Raw genomic sequence first — 16634 nt, forward strand, 5'->3', positions numbered from 1 at the left:
CTGTTGATGCATAAACACACGCGGATGACGTCGTTCGTAAAAGCTGGTAAATTTCGCATTACGATGATATTGTACATATCTATGTTCTACATAATCTACGCGGATATTATATTATACACTGCAGATATTATGAGATGTAAGCACAGGGAACATGCGGGTCTGGTGTACGCTAACGATTTGCTCACTGCTACCATAGCTCAACTCTTACGTTTAACGAAACGGCAATTATTTTACATCGTTAACGTTTTCCGCTATTAGTATACGGCACTAGAGCCAAAATGATTCTTTGAAGATAAAGTATTATATAATAGCACATACCCTTAAACACAGCGTAAATATTTTCGACAATTCCTCTTGGACCAAACTATGTTTTTATAGCAAATTTTGCGTTTAGCACTGCAGTTATCATATAGGCTTGTAGCTTTCTGAAGCTGAGCATTCAAGACACCGATAAGTGTTCATGTACGAGAGAAACTAGCTATTACGAAGCAAAGCAATGCATAGTGTTGTACTTACGGTAGTCCAGTCGGATCTGCTGCCAGTTCAACGAGATATCTGGTCTTTTATACCAGAATTGCGGAAGCCGACTCCTTGATAGCGTTTGTCACGCACGCTCCTATTGGCCAATAGTTTGCATTCTTTCACCGTGGCTCCAATCAAAGACAATGGTACATCGACCAAACATCGACCAAGCTCGAGACAAAAAGTGATCTACTGTGAAGACGAAAATAGTTCCCGTGACAGTGTGGGTCGTCAGAAAAGGCCAGGGGTGCATGGATACCCATGTGCATATGTGGGATTTAAGAGTTGAACTATTTTAAGACACTTATATATATAGGTGTCACGTAACTGCAGTTAAACAGCGGGAATGCCAGATGCCGCTATTAAATCATAACCGTATGCGAATTATAAACTTTTGTCGTATCGTGTTATTGCGCATGTCGATGTCTTTTAGTAGGTTTAATTTTTAATTTTGTAATTGTATACTTCATATGAAATCCTTTGATTTGTAACATAATGTAAATCAATTGCTAGATAATATGTTGAATCGATAGCGAGAATAGAGCAGAAGGAGAGGAGAGGTGGTGAGAGCGGTGGGACAAGAGCGGATGCAATAGTGCGAACGCAGGAGACGGCAGCGAGAAATAGGGAAAGTAAGAGAGAGAGAGGGGAGAGGGGGGAAAGAGAGAGAGAGAGAGAGAGAGAGAGAGAGAGAGAGAGAGAGAGAGAGAGAGAGAGAGAGAGAGAGAGAGAGAGAGAGAGAAAGAGAGCACGAAAAGGCGATAGCGAAAATAAATACTATATAGATGGAGAGAGCAGGAGAGCGATATTTTATTGTTCTCATCGCACGTGAAAAGTGGGTCGGTCGGTATGACGCACTCACAGGGTCTATGCACGAGCACGGCCAGAGCGGTATTTCATTCATGAGGGGAAGGGGTTTCACTTACATGTTTTATTTATCGATTCATTTGATCGGCTTTGTTGTGTTTTTTGTGTGTTACACGTGTATATGTTACTGAGCTTTTTTTTGCTAATATTTTTTTTCTCTTCCACTACGACTCACGATGGTTTTCCCACGCGTATTGTTCATGTTATTTCTACGCATTGTTACAGCGCGCAGAGTTCTATTTTCTTTTCACTTACTACGCGTGAAACATTATATACACCAGTAATACGTGTGCGTTTTGTTTCCTGTTGTTTAGTAGTATCAATGGAATGGAATGCAATGAACTCTTTGTGTGCTAGTTTTTTGCTCACTTCAACAAAGCTTATAAGCTTATAGTTGGTAAATAGTGCATAAGAGAGAGAGAAGAGAGAGAGAGGGAGAGAGAGAGAGAGCGAGCGAGAGCGAGAGGCGAAGCGAGAGCCGAGACGAGAGAGAGAGCGAGAAGCTGAGAGAGAGAGAGAGAGAAGAGAGAGAGCGAGAGAGAGAGAGAGCAGAGAGAGCGAGAGCGAGAGCAGAGCGAGAAGGCGAGAGAGAGAGAGAGAGAGAGAGAGAAGCAGAGAGAGAGAGAGAGAGAGAGAGAGAGAGAGAGCGAGAAGCGAGCGAGAAGGAGAGAGAGAGAGGAGAGAGAAAAGAGAGAGAGAGAGAGCGAGAGAGAGAGAGAGAGAGAGAGAGAGAGAGAGAGAGAGAGAGAAGATAGAATAAGAGCGAGCAGAGCGAGAAGAGCGAGAGAGCAAGGGAGAGACGAGAGAGAGAGAGAGAGAGAGAGAGAGAGAGAGAGAGAGAGAGAGAGCGAGAATATACTGTTCATGCTAATACAAATAGGCGATTTATTATTCTACTGCGATATTTATATCAGAAAAGGGAGGGTACTCGAAACGCCAGCGAGTTGAAGAGATGTACAGATGTTCCGTGATGCATGCGGCGCCTCACGCTGGAAATGTCGTTGAACCATCCCCTAGAGCTTGTAGATCTAGGGCCTCTCCACGTGCAAGATGCGATCGATCTATTTTAAGTTTGTCGTCTGCACTTTCGTAACCGTACACCCGTCAGACGCCGCTTTCAATGCGGAAAGTTCAAAATGCGGTGAGCTCTCTCGCTCTCTGGCGTTAGTTTTCTTGATTAATGTATAGGCGCGTGAAAATTTCCGACTGTGTTATGCGCTGCCGGATTATACCAATAGACTCGGAATAAATTGCTCGTAAATAACACTTGAGGATCGCAATAGCGAGGTTTTATTCAGAAATACATTAGTTGGCCCCTATGCTGGTTATAGCATAAAACATCCCGTAGCGCATAGCCTTACCAGGATACGATAGAACTTAGAAGGGAACTGCAATTACAACTACAACAGCTACAACAACAACGACGACGACGACGACGACGACGACGACGACGACAACAACAACAACAACAACAGCAACAACAACAACGACGACGACGACAACAACAACAACAACAACAGCAACAACAACAACTACAACAACTACAACCACAACGACGATGACGACGACGACAACAACAACAACAACAACAACAACAATAAGAAAGGGAAGAAGAATCGTTCTACAGACGGCTCATGACAGTAAAAGACGAATAGGAAGAAGAAAAAGGAGAAGAAGAAGAAGAAGAAAAGGAAGTGGCGAGGGAGGAGAAGGAAGAGGAAGGGGGGAGTAGGAGAAAGGGGATGAGAAAGGAGATTATAAAGGGGAGAAGAATAAGTAGTAGTATAGGGAGAAGAAATCGACGACGACGACGAAGAAGAAGAAGACTAGGAAGTACAACAAGAAGAACGACAAAAACAAAAATAACAGCAACAGCAGCAGCAACAACAGCAACAACAACAACAGGGAAGGAATAACAAAAATGAAGGAACGAACAATCGCTCTACCGTCCGCAAACCTCCGCCTATAACCCAACAGCGAGCAACGACACCTCCCCACGACTCTACGCGGATGAGATCTACACACTCACGCCATCGTCAGCATTAAATAACCGAACCAACGCGTCATCGGCTACGGGTTGCTACGGTTTACCGCACAGACGCTGATTTGATCGCCATCTCCGGACGCCGCGGCTCGAAGCTTCACTGGTTTCTTCTTAGCTTCGCATGCCGGAGGATGGTGTATCCCCCTGCTGGGTGTATAATAACGGACCAGGACGCGTATCATACATGCTAGTCGATGTAAGTCTGATGGTGCAAAGGCCATCATCTTGCGTAGATGGCTACGGCATTATCACAGATGCGGTCCTGTTTGCATCTCAGTATATTCACACACAGTCATCGTGCTAGAACCTGCGAGCGTTCTCCTTTCCTGCAAACATTTTACACGTATATACACTTGTCCTGCTAACACTGTCCCGCGTGCTGTCTCCTGTCGACGTGATGTTTTACGCACACAGCTTCTGCTGGCTCCTCTAGGCGTGGTGTATTCAATCACCGTCTAATCACACATCGTCTGTCTGCCTCCTGTCCTCCCCGCACCCTGACCATGGTACCACGCAGTGGCTTCATCGTATAAATCAATTATATTACTTTTTTATCACCACTACACACACACCGCGTACATATAGATATTCTTCCCCGCATAATTGTCAACTTTCTTTTACACACATGCAGTTCCCCGCACACTGTCCCACACACACACACACTGTCAACTGTCCTAAACACATTGTCGACTGCCCTACACACACTGTCCATTTAATGGCAATGTACCGTACTACACACACTACCACTGGCCTGCATACATTTGTAGTGTCAACGTATCGTCTTATCGGCATTGTCAACGGATTTCCTCCTATTGTCAACACACTGCCCTGTACACATTGTCAACACACTGCCCTGCACACATTGTCAACACACTGTCCTGTACACATTGTCAACATACTGTCCTGTACACATTGTCAACACACTGCCCTGTACACATTGTCAACATACTGTCCTGTACACATTGTCCACACACTGCCCTGTACACATTGTCCACGTATTGTCTTGTACAAATTGTCCACACACTGCCCTGCATACATTGTCCACACACTGCCTCACACATATTGTCCACGTACGCTCTGTCCAATATACTCGATGTAGTTATGATATCCCACACGCACTAAATCCACGTGTTCTTCCTCCTCTACGTACGGTCTCCCCGCTCTGCACTAGCTCGCATGTCCGTGTGTAGCTCGCTTATATATCACCCCCGACCATGTCCTTAACCACCGAAACGAATTCTGTAGGCCAATCATAACCAAAAGACACATGCTCTACCCAAAAAACTTAGTAGTCGCTGTCACACACGCGTACATCAGCGAGCGTGGCGCAGTGCCAATCTCATTCCACCAAAATGCCAGAAGTCAGAAACATCAACGAGCTGTCACACGTGCCATCGCCCCCCACATATTTCAGCGATCACTGCAGTAGCATGTTTTTGACAACATGAGCAATCAACGTCCCCGCTAACATCATCACCACCACCGCCCGCCGCACGCGTTCCCCACTCCCGTGCACCACGCGTGCATCAAGGGCATTGCGATAAACAAAAAAAGAATAAATTTAAGGCATGTATTTCAATGTTTTTTTTCCCAACCGTTTCGATACTTACCTGCATTTCTTGTGGCAACAGAAAGTGTCTATAGTAAGGATAACGTGTAGTGGAAAACTCGTGTACCGCGCTATATTCACTTAAACATTAACGATTAGAATTTTGATTTCTCGTTTTTATTTGCTTCACCATAGCTCGGAATTCTTGGATTTTTTCGCTATAGCGCCATGCATATGATTGCCGCAATACGCAGAAACATGTTTTTTTTGTTGCAATTAGGCGCACTTCTGTCTAATGCGCCATTTGTAAATCAATTGCCTGGACAATCAAATGTGTGCGGTTAAATCGCTATTTTATATACTACAACATCATAATTTGTTTGTTTCTATATTATAACTTATGTAACAAATACCTGTGATGATCTATATACTACAGCAGCATCAATTCTTAGTAATAATCAAGTTGATAATATTTTGGTTTCCATGTAGCTTATATAGATAGGTACTACTGATAGATGTTTGCAGTTGTGTGTTTGGATGCATTTGAGAGATGAATACTTTAAATAGATTCAAATTTCATCGAAATTAAGTTCTAGATTTAGTCCACGTTAGCTGAACGTCGCCGTGGGTTCATTACGCGGTAGTTAATGATGGGGTTGTATAGTTGCACCCAGAGTGTAATGTTCATGCTCGTGTGGCAGGAGAAGCTTGGCTTACTTGACACAAGTGCGTTAGCTATACCGATGCTCATGCATGGATGGCGTCATGTCATATATATCTGATGATACGCTTTACGTTTATTTGCCGCCATTTTGACACCCTTTTGCCGCTTCTTTACCGCCTTTTTCACCGCTAATTTACTCCCTTTTTGCCATTTTTTGCCGCCTGTTTACCGCGCGTGGGTGCCGCCCGTTGCCACATCTGGGGGCTTGTTTATGCATGTCGTTGAATTCAGGCTGTCATTCGTTAATTTACTCTCACGACAGCTTCACGGCGGCAGCTGTTTTTTGGCTTCATTTTTTTCTCTGTTTATCGCACCCGGGTGTTACTGCGCGGCGGTGGTGTGATCTTTGCCGCTATCAGTAACTGATACGCTGTATAGCATCAACTACTCTGTGTAACTTTGTATAACTATCTATATTTGTTAGCGTTGTCTGTAATGTTATATAGCATCAACTACTCTCGCCCTCTGTGTAACGTTGTAACTCTGTAACTATGTATTTGTTAGCGTTGTTTCATTAACAATGCGTGTAGGTTTTCGCAGACATCCTGCTAAGAAGTCATTAAGCAACTGGAATGCATCTGTTTATTGAATTTATTCGCGATAGCCTGAATGCCGTGTAGTGTATGTTTATATATGTATGTATATTTTTTTATTTTATTAAATAATTTATTTATTTATTGGCAGATGCAACATATAACAGATGCGCATACTATTTTATAACTACTGGTTGCACGTGCGGCATGTGTGCTCGTGCGTGCGAGCGTGTGTGTGCGTGGGCGTGCAAGTGTGTGTGTGTGCGTGCGTGCGTGCGTGCGTGCGTGCGTGCGTGCGTGCGTATGTACATGCATGCGCGCGCGCGTGCGTGCGTATGTACATGTGTGTGTGCGTGCGAGTGTGTGTGTGCGTGCGAGCGTGTGTGTGCGTGCGAGTGTGTGTGCGTGAGTGTATGTGTGCGTGCGTGCGTGCGTGCGTGCGTGCGTGCGTGCGTGCGTGCGTACGTGCGAGTGTGTGTGCGTGCGAGTGTTTGTGTGCGTGCATGGGTAACCGGCCTTTTCACGGAACGCTTTAAGCACTCGTTAAATCATGAAATATCACGTAACTAGCATCTAGCGTTATGAAAACCACAGGGATTATTAACAATGCTAATCGCCATCGATAAACATCAATGTTCTGCCTCCAACCAGCGCGAAATTAAAACAAAAAATAAACTGAGAACATCAAAGTTTGAAATTGATCAGAATGACGTGGATGTTACTTTATTACAGTTTTGCACGTTTGTAACCAATCAGGAGACGAGTTTCGGGTTCTCGCTGTCAAATCACTTCAGCATCCAAGTATTTATTATCTCTCACTACATCGTTGTTACTAGCAGAACTAATAACCATCGGAGAAAAACATCCTCACACATCAGCTGTATGGTTATGCGGCACTACCGAGCGGAGGTGATGCACACCCTAATCTATAGAGAAGAACCCGCTCCGCGACCCAGCCATGACCATGACGTCATAATGTCATGATGTCATGATGTCATGATGTCATGATGTCATGATGTCACAACCATGATGTCAGCAGCAGCGACCGAGGCGGTGACACGGGGATTTCCTCGGACTAAGCAAGCAGCTATAGACGCTACGGAAGATTAGACGATGGCTCCGTGACATCTTACTCTTCCATCATCCTTGGACGGCGCGTTGCCTGCGAAGCAAATCGAACGCAAAGTTAGCAACTATGAATTGGAATAGACGATATATCGGAAATCCTGATTAAAATTAAATCGGAACGAAATAGAGATACATAAACAAAAACAAATCCAATAATTGTAACGTAGAGAAATAGAGTACTCTATCATTATATGAATAAAATATTAATGGTTCTCTCGTATTCTTCCTTTCCCCCCTCTCTCTATCTCTATCTCTCCTTCTCTCTCTCGCTCTCTCTCTCGCTCTCTCTCTCTCTCTCTTTCTCTCGCTCTCGCTCTTTCTACTTACGGCAGCAGGGCGCACGGAAACTCCTGATGTACGGGCGACGGCTCTCAGCTTAGCGACGGCAGACTCCGCATCCTCAGCGCGTGCCTCAGCCTCCTCCAGCTCAGCCTGCGCCTTGCGGAACTTGGCCAGGTTCATATTGGCCACCTCCTCGGCCTCGTCGATCTGGCGCTTGTAGAGCTTGATCTTGCCGTTGAGTCTCTCCATCATGTCCTGCATGTGTGCTTGATTCTTCTTGTTGTCTTCAACCTGCAGAGCCAGTTCCTTGACGTTGCGGTCGGCCTTGCGGTAGTTCTTCTGGGCTTCACTGAGGCGGCGACGTTCAGCATCCAGTTCACCCTCGAGCTCGCGCACGCGCTGTTCCAGCTTGGCGATCATCTTCTTGCCTCCCTTCAGCACGTTTGCTTCAGCCTCATCCAGACGGACCTGCAGATCTTTAAGTTGACCCTCCACGGACTTGCGGGCCTTCTCAGCGTGGCTAGCATGTTCCTGCTCCTGGCGCAGCTCCTCTGCCAAGCGGGCTGCATCGGCAATGGCACCTCTGGCTTTCTCATCTGCAGCCTTGAGCTCATTGACGGTCTCATCAAGATCGGCCTGCATGGTCGTCATGTCTCCCTCCAGCTTCCTCTTGGCGGCGTTGGAAGATGCGACCTGGCTCTGTAGATCGCCATTGTGATCTTGAGCCTCGTTGAGTTCAGACTCTACCGCGCGGCGGTTGCGCTCTGCCTGCTCCAGGGAAGTACGCGTCTCATCTAGCTCAGCACTGATGGCATTGCAGCGGCGCTCGCTGGCTCCAAACTGCTCGCGGATCTCTTCCCTGATGCGCTGTTCTTCCTCAATCTGCGACACCAGGTCGGCGACCTCGCTCTGCAGCTTCTTCACGTTCTTCTGAGCGTCTGCGTTCTGGCGGTTGGAAGCGTCAAGAGCGACCTCCAGCTGGTTGATGTCATTCTCAAGCTTCTTCTTCATGCGCATCGCCTCGGACTTGCCCTTGGCCTCGGATTCGAGGCTGGCTTGCATGGAGTCGACAGCGCGCTGGTGGTTTCTGCGAGTTGTCTCAAACTCTTCATCCTTCTCTGCGAGACGTCTGTCAACCTCCTGGCGGATCTGGTGCAATTCGAGTTGACCTCGGACGACCTTGGCCTCCTCTTGCTCCAAGGCGGCCTCGGCTTCCTCTAGCGCTGCCTGCAGTTCTTCCTTCTCCTGCTCGAGTCTCCTGCGGGCCTTGTCGATCTCGTGGACGCTCTTGCCGCCCTCTCCCAGCTGGTCGGTAAGATCCTTGATCTCGTCAACAAGGTTCCTGTTCTCGCGCTTCATAGCTTCCACAGCATCGCTCGCCTCGTCGTGTCCTGCCTTCGCCTTGAACAGTTCGGTGGATAGGTTGCGGCATTCGCGCTGGGAGGCGTCAAGCTCGGCTGCCAGATCATCGCTCTTCTGCTTCCACTCGTGGATGGTCTTGTCGAAGTTGCGCTGGCGTTTCTCGGCGGCGTTGGCTGCGCTGGTCGCACGCTCAACTTCAATGGACATGTCGTCCAGTTCGTTGGCGATGCGCTGCTTGGTCTTTTCCAGCTGGTTGATCTTGGCATGAGCTGCCTCGAGGGCATCCTCAGTTGCCTGGAGCTTGCCTTGGAATTTACGCCTGTCAAACGATATGGTAACTTAATATATATACTTAATAAATAGCGAAAGCGTGAAACTTTATGTTTGCATGTGCATCGCTAAAATAATGACTGCTTGCCCCCTATGTTAAGTCACTTAATACACTATTAACGTTTAATATTAAATTACTAGACTTACTTAAGCTCCTCGGCCTCTGGTCCGCCACCTCCCAGACCCTCGCTCTCAACTCGCGCACGGAGGGTGTTGAAGTCGTTGTTGACCTTGGCCAGTTGCCTCTGCAGTTGGCTCTTGCCTTCAGCCTCCTCTTCTAGCTGTTCGCGCAGCTGCTCGGCATCGTGTTGAGCATTGCGCAGCTGGGCCTGCATGGACGCCTTCGCCCTCGACTCCTCGTCAACGTGTCCGCGCACCTCCTCCAGCTGAGAAGCTAGTTGGGCCTTGACTCTTGTAAGTTGGTTCAGTTGGGATTCGGCTTCCTCTAGCTGCCTCTGAAGGTCGTTGATCTCGTTGCTGGACTTGCTCTTCTGCGCATTCATGTCATTGATGACACGAGAAGATTCGTCCAGCTTAGCGTTAGCCTCGCCCAGCTGACCCTCGAGAGCCTTGGCTAGCTTCTCGGATTGTCCCTTGCTCTTCTTGATGTGCTCCATGTTTGCCTTGCAGTCATCTAGTTCGACCTTAACTTGTGCCTTTTCCTTGTCGATCCTGAAATAAATCGTCAATGGTTAGGTCATATAAGATTGCTACATGCAAATTATAACACGTGTTGTAAATGAGGAGAAGCATACGAATAAGAGAAGCACGTGCAAGAAGACTTTACGTACTTGGTCTTGATCTTTTGAAGCTGGTCAAGCTGTTCACCCATCTCACTGACGGTGTCATTCTGCTTCTTGCGAAGGGAAGAAATGACAGCCTCGTTCTGCAGAGCCTGCTCCTCAAGGTCACGACGGAGCTTGGCCAACTCAGCCTCGCGCTTCTTGTTAAGCTCGACCTGAGCGCTGGTGGCGCCTCCTGCCTCCTCAAGGCGTTCAGTGAGCTCCTCCAACTCGCGAACTGCATCGGCCCTCTGCTTCTCAACCTTGGAGCGGGCTTGTCTTTCGGCTTCCACCTCTTCTTCGATCTCCTCTACGCGAGCCTGCAGTTCCTTGATTTTTTTTTGTAGTTGGTGAGCGATTCCTTGTTCATCCTCGCATTTGCCGCCCAGGCCGGCAAGCTCCTTGTCCTTTCTGCGGACGGTTTCCTCGAGTTGCTGCTTGACATGCTCCAGCTCCTCTACTGCCTCCTGTGTCATCTTCAGGTCGCCCTCGACCTTCCTCTTTGCCTTCTCTACGTCTCCACGGACCTTCTTCTCGCGTTCGAGGTTGTCCTCCAACTCATCAAGAGTCTGTTCCAGCTTGGCCTTGACCTTATTCAGGTGGTTGCACTTGTCCTCTTCCTTCTGAAGATCCTGGCTAGTTCTCTGCAATGTACCAGTTAATTTAGTATTAGTGACCTGTGTATGTGCATTGTATTTTTTAAATGTACGGTAACAGTTTGCCTTCTTCATGATTATAATAGATGGGTGACTGCACTTACCGACTGTTCTTCAGTGAGGTTCTTCTTCTCTTTATTTCCCTTAGCGATGAGTTCCTCCATCTTGGCGATCTCATCGTTCAGCTGCTTGATATTGTGTTCCTTAGCGTTCTTCTCGCTCTCCATCTTCTTCAGGGCACGCTCTAGTTCCTCGATCTGACTTCTGAGATCGCTGCATTCGGCCTCGACCTTTCTTTTAGCATCACCGACAGAGGCAGCTCCCTGCTCTTCTTCAGATAAACGGTCTCGCATATCCTGCATCTGTGATTCCAAGTCGTGTTTCTGCTGCATTAGCTTTGTTGCGCGCTCTTCAATGTCGGCAATGGTTTCGGATTCGTTTTCGACACGAGCGTACAGGTCATCCTTTTCCTTGGTGACCTTGGCAACCAGCTCCTCCTGCTCCTTGCGGATCTTGGTTTCCTTTACCAGCTCCTCCTTGACTTTCTCGAACTCTTCCTTCATCGCCTTGATTTCATCCTCCTGGCGGGCAATGCTCAGCATGGGCTTCACCTTCGTGTACAGCTTCCACCATGGCCAGTTGCGGCACTGGATGTACTTCCTGACGTTGCGCTGAATGACGATCATTGCCAGACGCTGGGCCTTCATCACTTCAAAGAGAGTTCTTGTCTGCTTTCCGCGGATCCAGGCCTGGGTGAGAGTGATAATGCGAGTGATGCGGTCGTCACGCATTTCCTCAAGCTGACCCAGAGAGCCGGCCTTGAAGAAGACCTTGGTATGGCCGAGCTTGTACATGTTCGTGTCCCATTGCATCTCGGAGAGAATTGCTGCGCTAGCATCCTTGCTGTCGCAGAATCCCTCTGGGACGGCATTTGGGGCCAGAATCTTGTATCTGTGTATACGAATAACAGTATCAGTAAATATAATTATAGTTAGTGATACATATATATAATATATATATATTATATCATATAATATAATATATATGTGTGTGTGTGTGCGTGCGCGTGGTGTGTGTGTGTGTGTGTGTGTGTGTGTGTGTGTGTGTGTGTGTGTGTGTGTGTGTGTGTGTGTGTGTGTGGGCATGTGTGTGTGTATGTATATATATATATACTATATATATAATATAGTTTTATGTTATCAGCAACGTAACAGAGCGCTGAGCATTAAAATGCAAATCAAGTCACCAAAAATACTAATTTTTTTTACAAAACAGAAGGTTTTCCTGGCTTTTTATGCTTAATTTGCCTCGTCGTGATGCATAGTTTCTTATCCCGTTTAAATCTACAAAAACTGTTTGCGTATCGCTAAACAATAGGTAACTGGTGTGTCGAACAATTGTGCGCATATTAACTTCCAAATAATATATGATTGGACTAAGCCAACTGTTCAAATTTACATAGCTTGGCACAAAGTTATCAGCACGTGCTGAAGTGATTTGCTAACCTTTGCTTGAAGTCTCCATATACCAGTCTGTTGGGGAAGCCCTTGCGGCAAATACGAATTCCTTCCAGTACACCGTTGCAGGTCAGTTGGTTCATGACTAGTGCGGCATCGATGGCACCTCCTTCCTTGTTCTCGTTGGGGATGATGCAGCGCACGAAGTGAGGAGCTGTGGCATGTAGGGTTGCCATCAATTTGTTTAGTTGTTCCTGAAGGAAAGAAATGTATGAGACCACCGTTTGCACGAATAGTTGTGTTAGTTAAACACAACGTATCTGATTATTTGGCTTCAAGATGCAGATAGAGTGGTCCCTCATTGTGATCTGTGCTAGTGGATAACGAATCAGAAGCTTATCGTAGTAATAGCTAACGGAATAGCTAATATAAACTGTTGCAGGCACGTACTCTGTAGAGAGCGGATACGGTCTGGAAGGCAGATCCCTTCTTCCTCTTTCCCTTGCCACCAGTGTCTTCTTCAACTACCAGCTTATCAGCAAACAGGCGGGCACACAGTGCATTGCCATGAGACTTGGCGAATGTAGTAGCCACAGTGTCGTTGATTGGGTCCTTGTTCTTTTCCAGCCAGTGGTTGACGTTGTAGTTGACGATACCGGCGTAGTGGACAACACCGAAGTGAGCCTCCTGCTGTCCTGCCTTCGGTGGTTTCGGCTTGGAGAAGCTCTTCGATTTACCAAGATGGTTGACCTGCATCTTTTCCAGGAAGGTCATGTCTGTGGCCTTGGGGAACATAGATTCCTCCTCAAGAATGGCGAACACTCCCATGGGCTGAAAGCAATACGAATATTTATAATTTGGTAATCACATTGCAAACTTTTTACTATTGAACAAATTTTATGTATTAATTTGTGTTAATTGATAATCATTTTTTTGCAATTTACACTGCGCGTTTACCTTTTCAATCATGTCAATGCAAGCTTGCAGATCTAGACCGAAATCAATGAAGACCCAGTCGATGCCCTCACGCTTGTACTCTTCCTGTTCCAGAATGAACATGTGATGGTTGAAGAACTGCTGCAGCTTCTCGTTGGTGAAGTTGATGCAGATCTGCTCGAAGCCGTTGAAGTCGAAAATCTCGAAGCCAGCAATATCCAGAACGCCAATGAAGAACTGCTTCTTGCCTACGGTAAACAGGGTTTCGTTGACCTTTCCAACCAACGACCTAAACATGCGGTCGTAAATAGCCTTGGCCAAAGCGCCGACACCGTTGTAGCACTGCTCCTTGGTCTGACCCTTGGTAACGTACTCTGAGCCGACCTTGACGCGCGGCTTCAGGATGCCCTTGACGAGGTCAGCATCAGAGATGCCTAAGACATGGGCGACCTTGCAGGCTGCTTCGGTGCCGTCTGCTTCTGCCTGCTCCTCCCTGGGCCTCTGCTTGAACTGCATGATTCCCATGTGCATGACAGCGGCGACAATCTTGTAGATGTCCCATTTCTCTTTCTCGTTGAAGCCCAGAATACCAAAGGCTTCCTACAAACACAATAGCGCGCATAGTTAGTGTTAGTTGTTGATAGCGGTAGCATCGCTATTCAAATACCGCGGTTGGTTGTATGATTTAAAACTATATCGTATGGGACAAAATATGAAGGAAATGGGATTTGTTGTGGTGAACGCAAACTCACATCCGTCAATTTCATCTCCTCGCAATCGTCGACTCCGTCAATGAACGTCTTGCCCTGCGCGATGAAATAGTAGGTGCTGACGTCATCATGCAGCAAGCATGTGTCTGAAACCAACGTTGCGCGGGTTAGTATGGAATATACGGACAGTACTAACTCTAACGGAAACGTCTGTGACTCTGGCGTGATTTTCGACAATTGCGGCCATGTACGTTCACGTAGCTGCTGTAGTGGGTTTTGAGTGGAGAGCGTAGTAGTTGTTGAGAGTAGTTGAAAGTAGCGTAGTTGGGAGTAGTTGAAGGTAGCGTAGTTGGGAGTAGTTGAAGGTAGCGTAGTTGGGAGTAGTTGAAGGTAGCGTAGTTGGGAGTAGTTGAATGTAGCGTAGTTGGGAGTAGTTGAAGGTAGCGTAGTTGGGAGTGGTTGAAGGTAGCGTAGTTGAGAGTAGTTGTAAGGAGCGTAGCTGGGAGTAGTTGAAAGTAGCGTAGTTGGGAGTAGTTGAAGGTAGCGTAGTTGGGAGTAGTTGAAGGTAGCGTAGTTGGGAGTAGTTAAAAGTGTAGAGTTGCTCGATCATATTCGCAGTGCGTTTACCTTTCATCTTGTCGATGCCCCCAGATGGCAGCTGGTAGAAGATGTGGTAGCTACGCTCGAGCGGGGCCTGGGATACAACACGTGACTTTTCCAGCAGATCTGTGAAGGTCAAACAATGTCAGCACACGTATTCATTATACGAATAAGTTGAGACCAAACTATATATACGCATTTACTGCGACCAACTGCTAAAAACCTGCTAAAACTCCTTTGATATATATATATATGTGTGTGTGTGTGTGTGTGTGTGTGTGTGTGTGTGTGTGTGTGTGTGTGTGTGTGTGTGTGTGTGTGTGTGTGTGTGTGTGTGTGTGTGTGTGTGTGTGTGTGTGCACGCAATGGTAATTTCCTCACCCGAACATTCATGCAACAAATTTCGACGTTTCGACTCTATCATTTCTATAATGTCCTGTCGTATGTGGTTTTTATACTTACAAGATTCAATATCGGCTCCCGCCAGTTTTCCAGATGGGCCAAAGTGAATGCGGATGAATTTACCCTGAATGAGAACAAGCGGTTTTTATTAGTTAAAAATACACTACAATGCGTTATTATTGCGTTATTATTATCTTACACTATTATCATGACAATAACTATGAAAAAATATACCCAATTGTATGAAATGGCTCACTATTGCATATCATTGTAGCTTATATCGGCAATCAAATTCCAAACTTCCAATAGTATACAGGATTTAGGCATATCAATCCGCAAGGTTTAATATAATACTCACGAAACGGGAAGAGTTGTCGTTTCTGACGGTCTTTGCGTTACCGAAGCTCTCAAGCACGGGGTTAGCCTGCACGATCTGATCCTCCAGACTCACCTGTAAAATCACAGCAACCACCGAGGTTCGTACAGGCAGTCAAAGCAAGATAATATTAGCCTCAAGTATTGTAGTTGAACGTGCAACCTCTATACGATATTCTATGTGGTACTGGCAGTTATTAAAGTAAGCCGTTGTATTCTAACGAAAAAGGGGTTTTGTCTGCTTTGTAATTACGGGAGAGGGTGTTTAGAACTAACTACGTTGGGATTTAGAACTCAAATCGCTATCATTGTAAATAGACTGCCTATTACTTGCTGATTCTTTAGCTTTATACGTAGATTTACAAGTTGTTTAATTAAATTAAATTAAAAAAATTGTTGCAAGTTGTTTAATTTAAAGCGTAAACACGCATGTTATGAATCATAGAGAGGCAGACGGTTGCGATAGACGCTTTCATAAACATCCGCTTCGTTCGCAAAGACAGGCAGACGTACAAAACATGCACTCAAAAACTTTTATCGTAAACATTTAATCCAAAATTCTCGTGCGGGTAGAAATCATCAAAACGAACGAATACACACCAAAAGATAAGATGAAACGTTACTTGATGATTACAAAAGGGGTATACACAAAGCTCAAACCGCATAAACAGACAAGCATTTCAGGCACGCAACAAACCTTCGATTCACCCTCCTTCTTTTTGCCGGAAGCCGCCACAAGGGCGAAGTAGGAAATTACTTTCTTCGTGTTCTCAGTCTTACCGGCACCAGACTCGCCTCTGTTTCACAAAAGTTTCACGAATATACATAAAACCGAAAACGCGAAAGCGGTTAGTGACGCATCTATGACAGCGATGAGTCACGAATGCATATGAATAAATAACGAAAATATGTCGTAAATAAACAAAATAATTCCTTCCGTCAACGAAAAAAAACAAACACTGGCGCTCGCAGAAACGAAGGCTATAATGCGAAAATCGTAAACTCGTATAAAATAATAACTCGTAACCCTGATTGTTATGCTTTGTTCTCATCCCTTAACACCCGGGTACTTACGTGATAAGCATAGACTGGTCCTCACGGTCTGAAACGTAGTAATATCCACTATAAGCATAATTCCTTAAGACACTAAGAACCGTGAAGAATTGGCAAGAAAATAGCAACGATAAGGACGAATGAAGCGCTTGCAGAAATCGAGGAAAATCCAAGAGAGAGAGAGAGAGAGAGAGGGGAGAGAGATGCGAGAGAGAGAGAGAGAGAGAAAGAGACGCGAGAGAGAGAGACGCGAGAAGAGAGAGAGAGAAAGAGACGCGAGAGAGAGAGAGAGACGCGAGAGAGAGAGAGAGAGAGAGAGAGA

At 46.1% G+C, this 16634-nt stretch overlaps 1 protein-coding gene across 1 annotated transcript in view; it reads right to left on the minus strand.

Annotated features, from left to right (window-relative positions):
* Positions 1–6929: 6929 nt before the first annotated feature.
* Positions 6930–16634, minus strand: part of LOC106816370 (myosin heavy chain, muscle-like) — a gene marked incomplete in the record, with an annotated part of 20477 nt that continues 10772 nt past the window's right edge. The window contains 14 exon segments of the mRNA XM_014820965.1: positions 6930–7401; positions 7695–9330; positions 9489–10013; positions 10133–10767; positions 10884–11730; positions 12285–12490; positions 12687–13067; positions 13194–13772; positions 13925–14028; positions 14510–14608; positions 14945–15008; positions 15243–15335; positions 15957–16056; positions 16334–16361. Coding sequence (XP_014676451.1) covers positions 7369–7401; positions 7695–9330; positions 9489–10013; positions 10133–10767; positions 10884–11730; positions 12285–12490; positions 12687–13067; positions 13194–13772; positions 13925–14028; positions 14510–14608; positions 14945–15008; positions 15243–15335; positions 15957–16056; positions 16334–16361 — 5330 coding nt within the window.

Source organism: Priapulus caudatus, unplaced genomic scaffold, assembly GCF_000485595.1.
Source record: "Priapulus caudatus unplaced genomic scaffold, Priapulus_caudatus-5.0.1 Scaffold1360, whole genome shotgun sequence".
Lineage (NCBI taxonomy): Eukaryota > Metazoa > Priapulida > Priapulimorpha > Priapulimorphida > Priapulidae > Priapulus > Priapulus caudatus.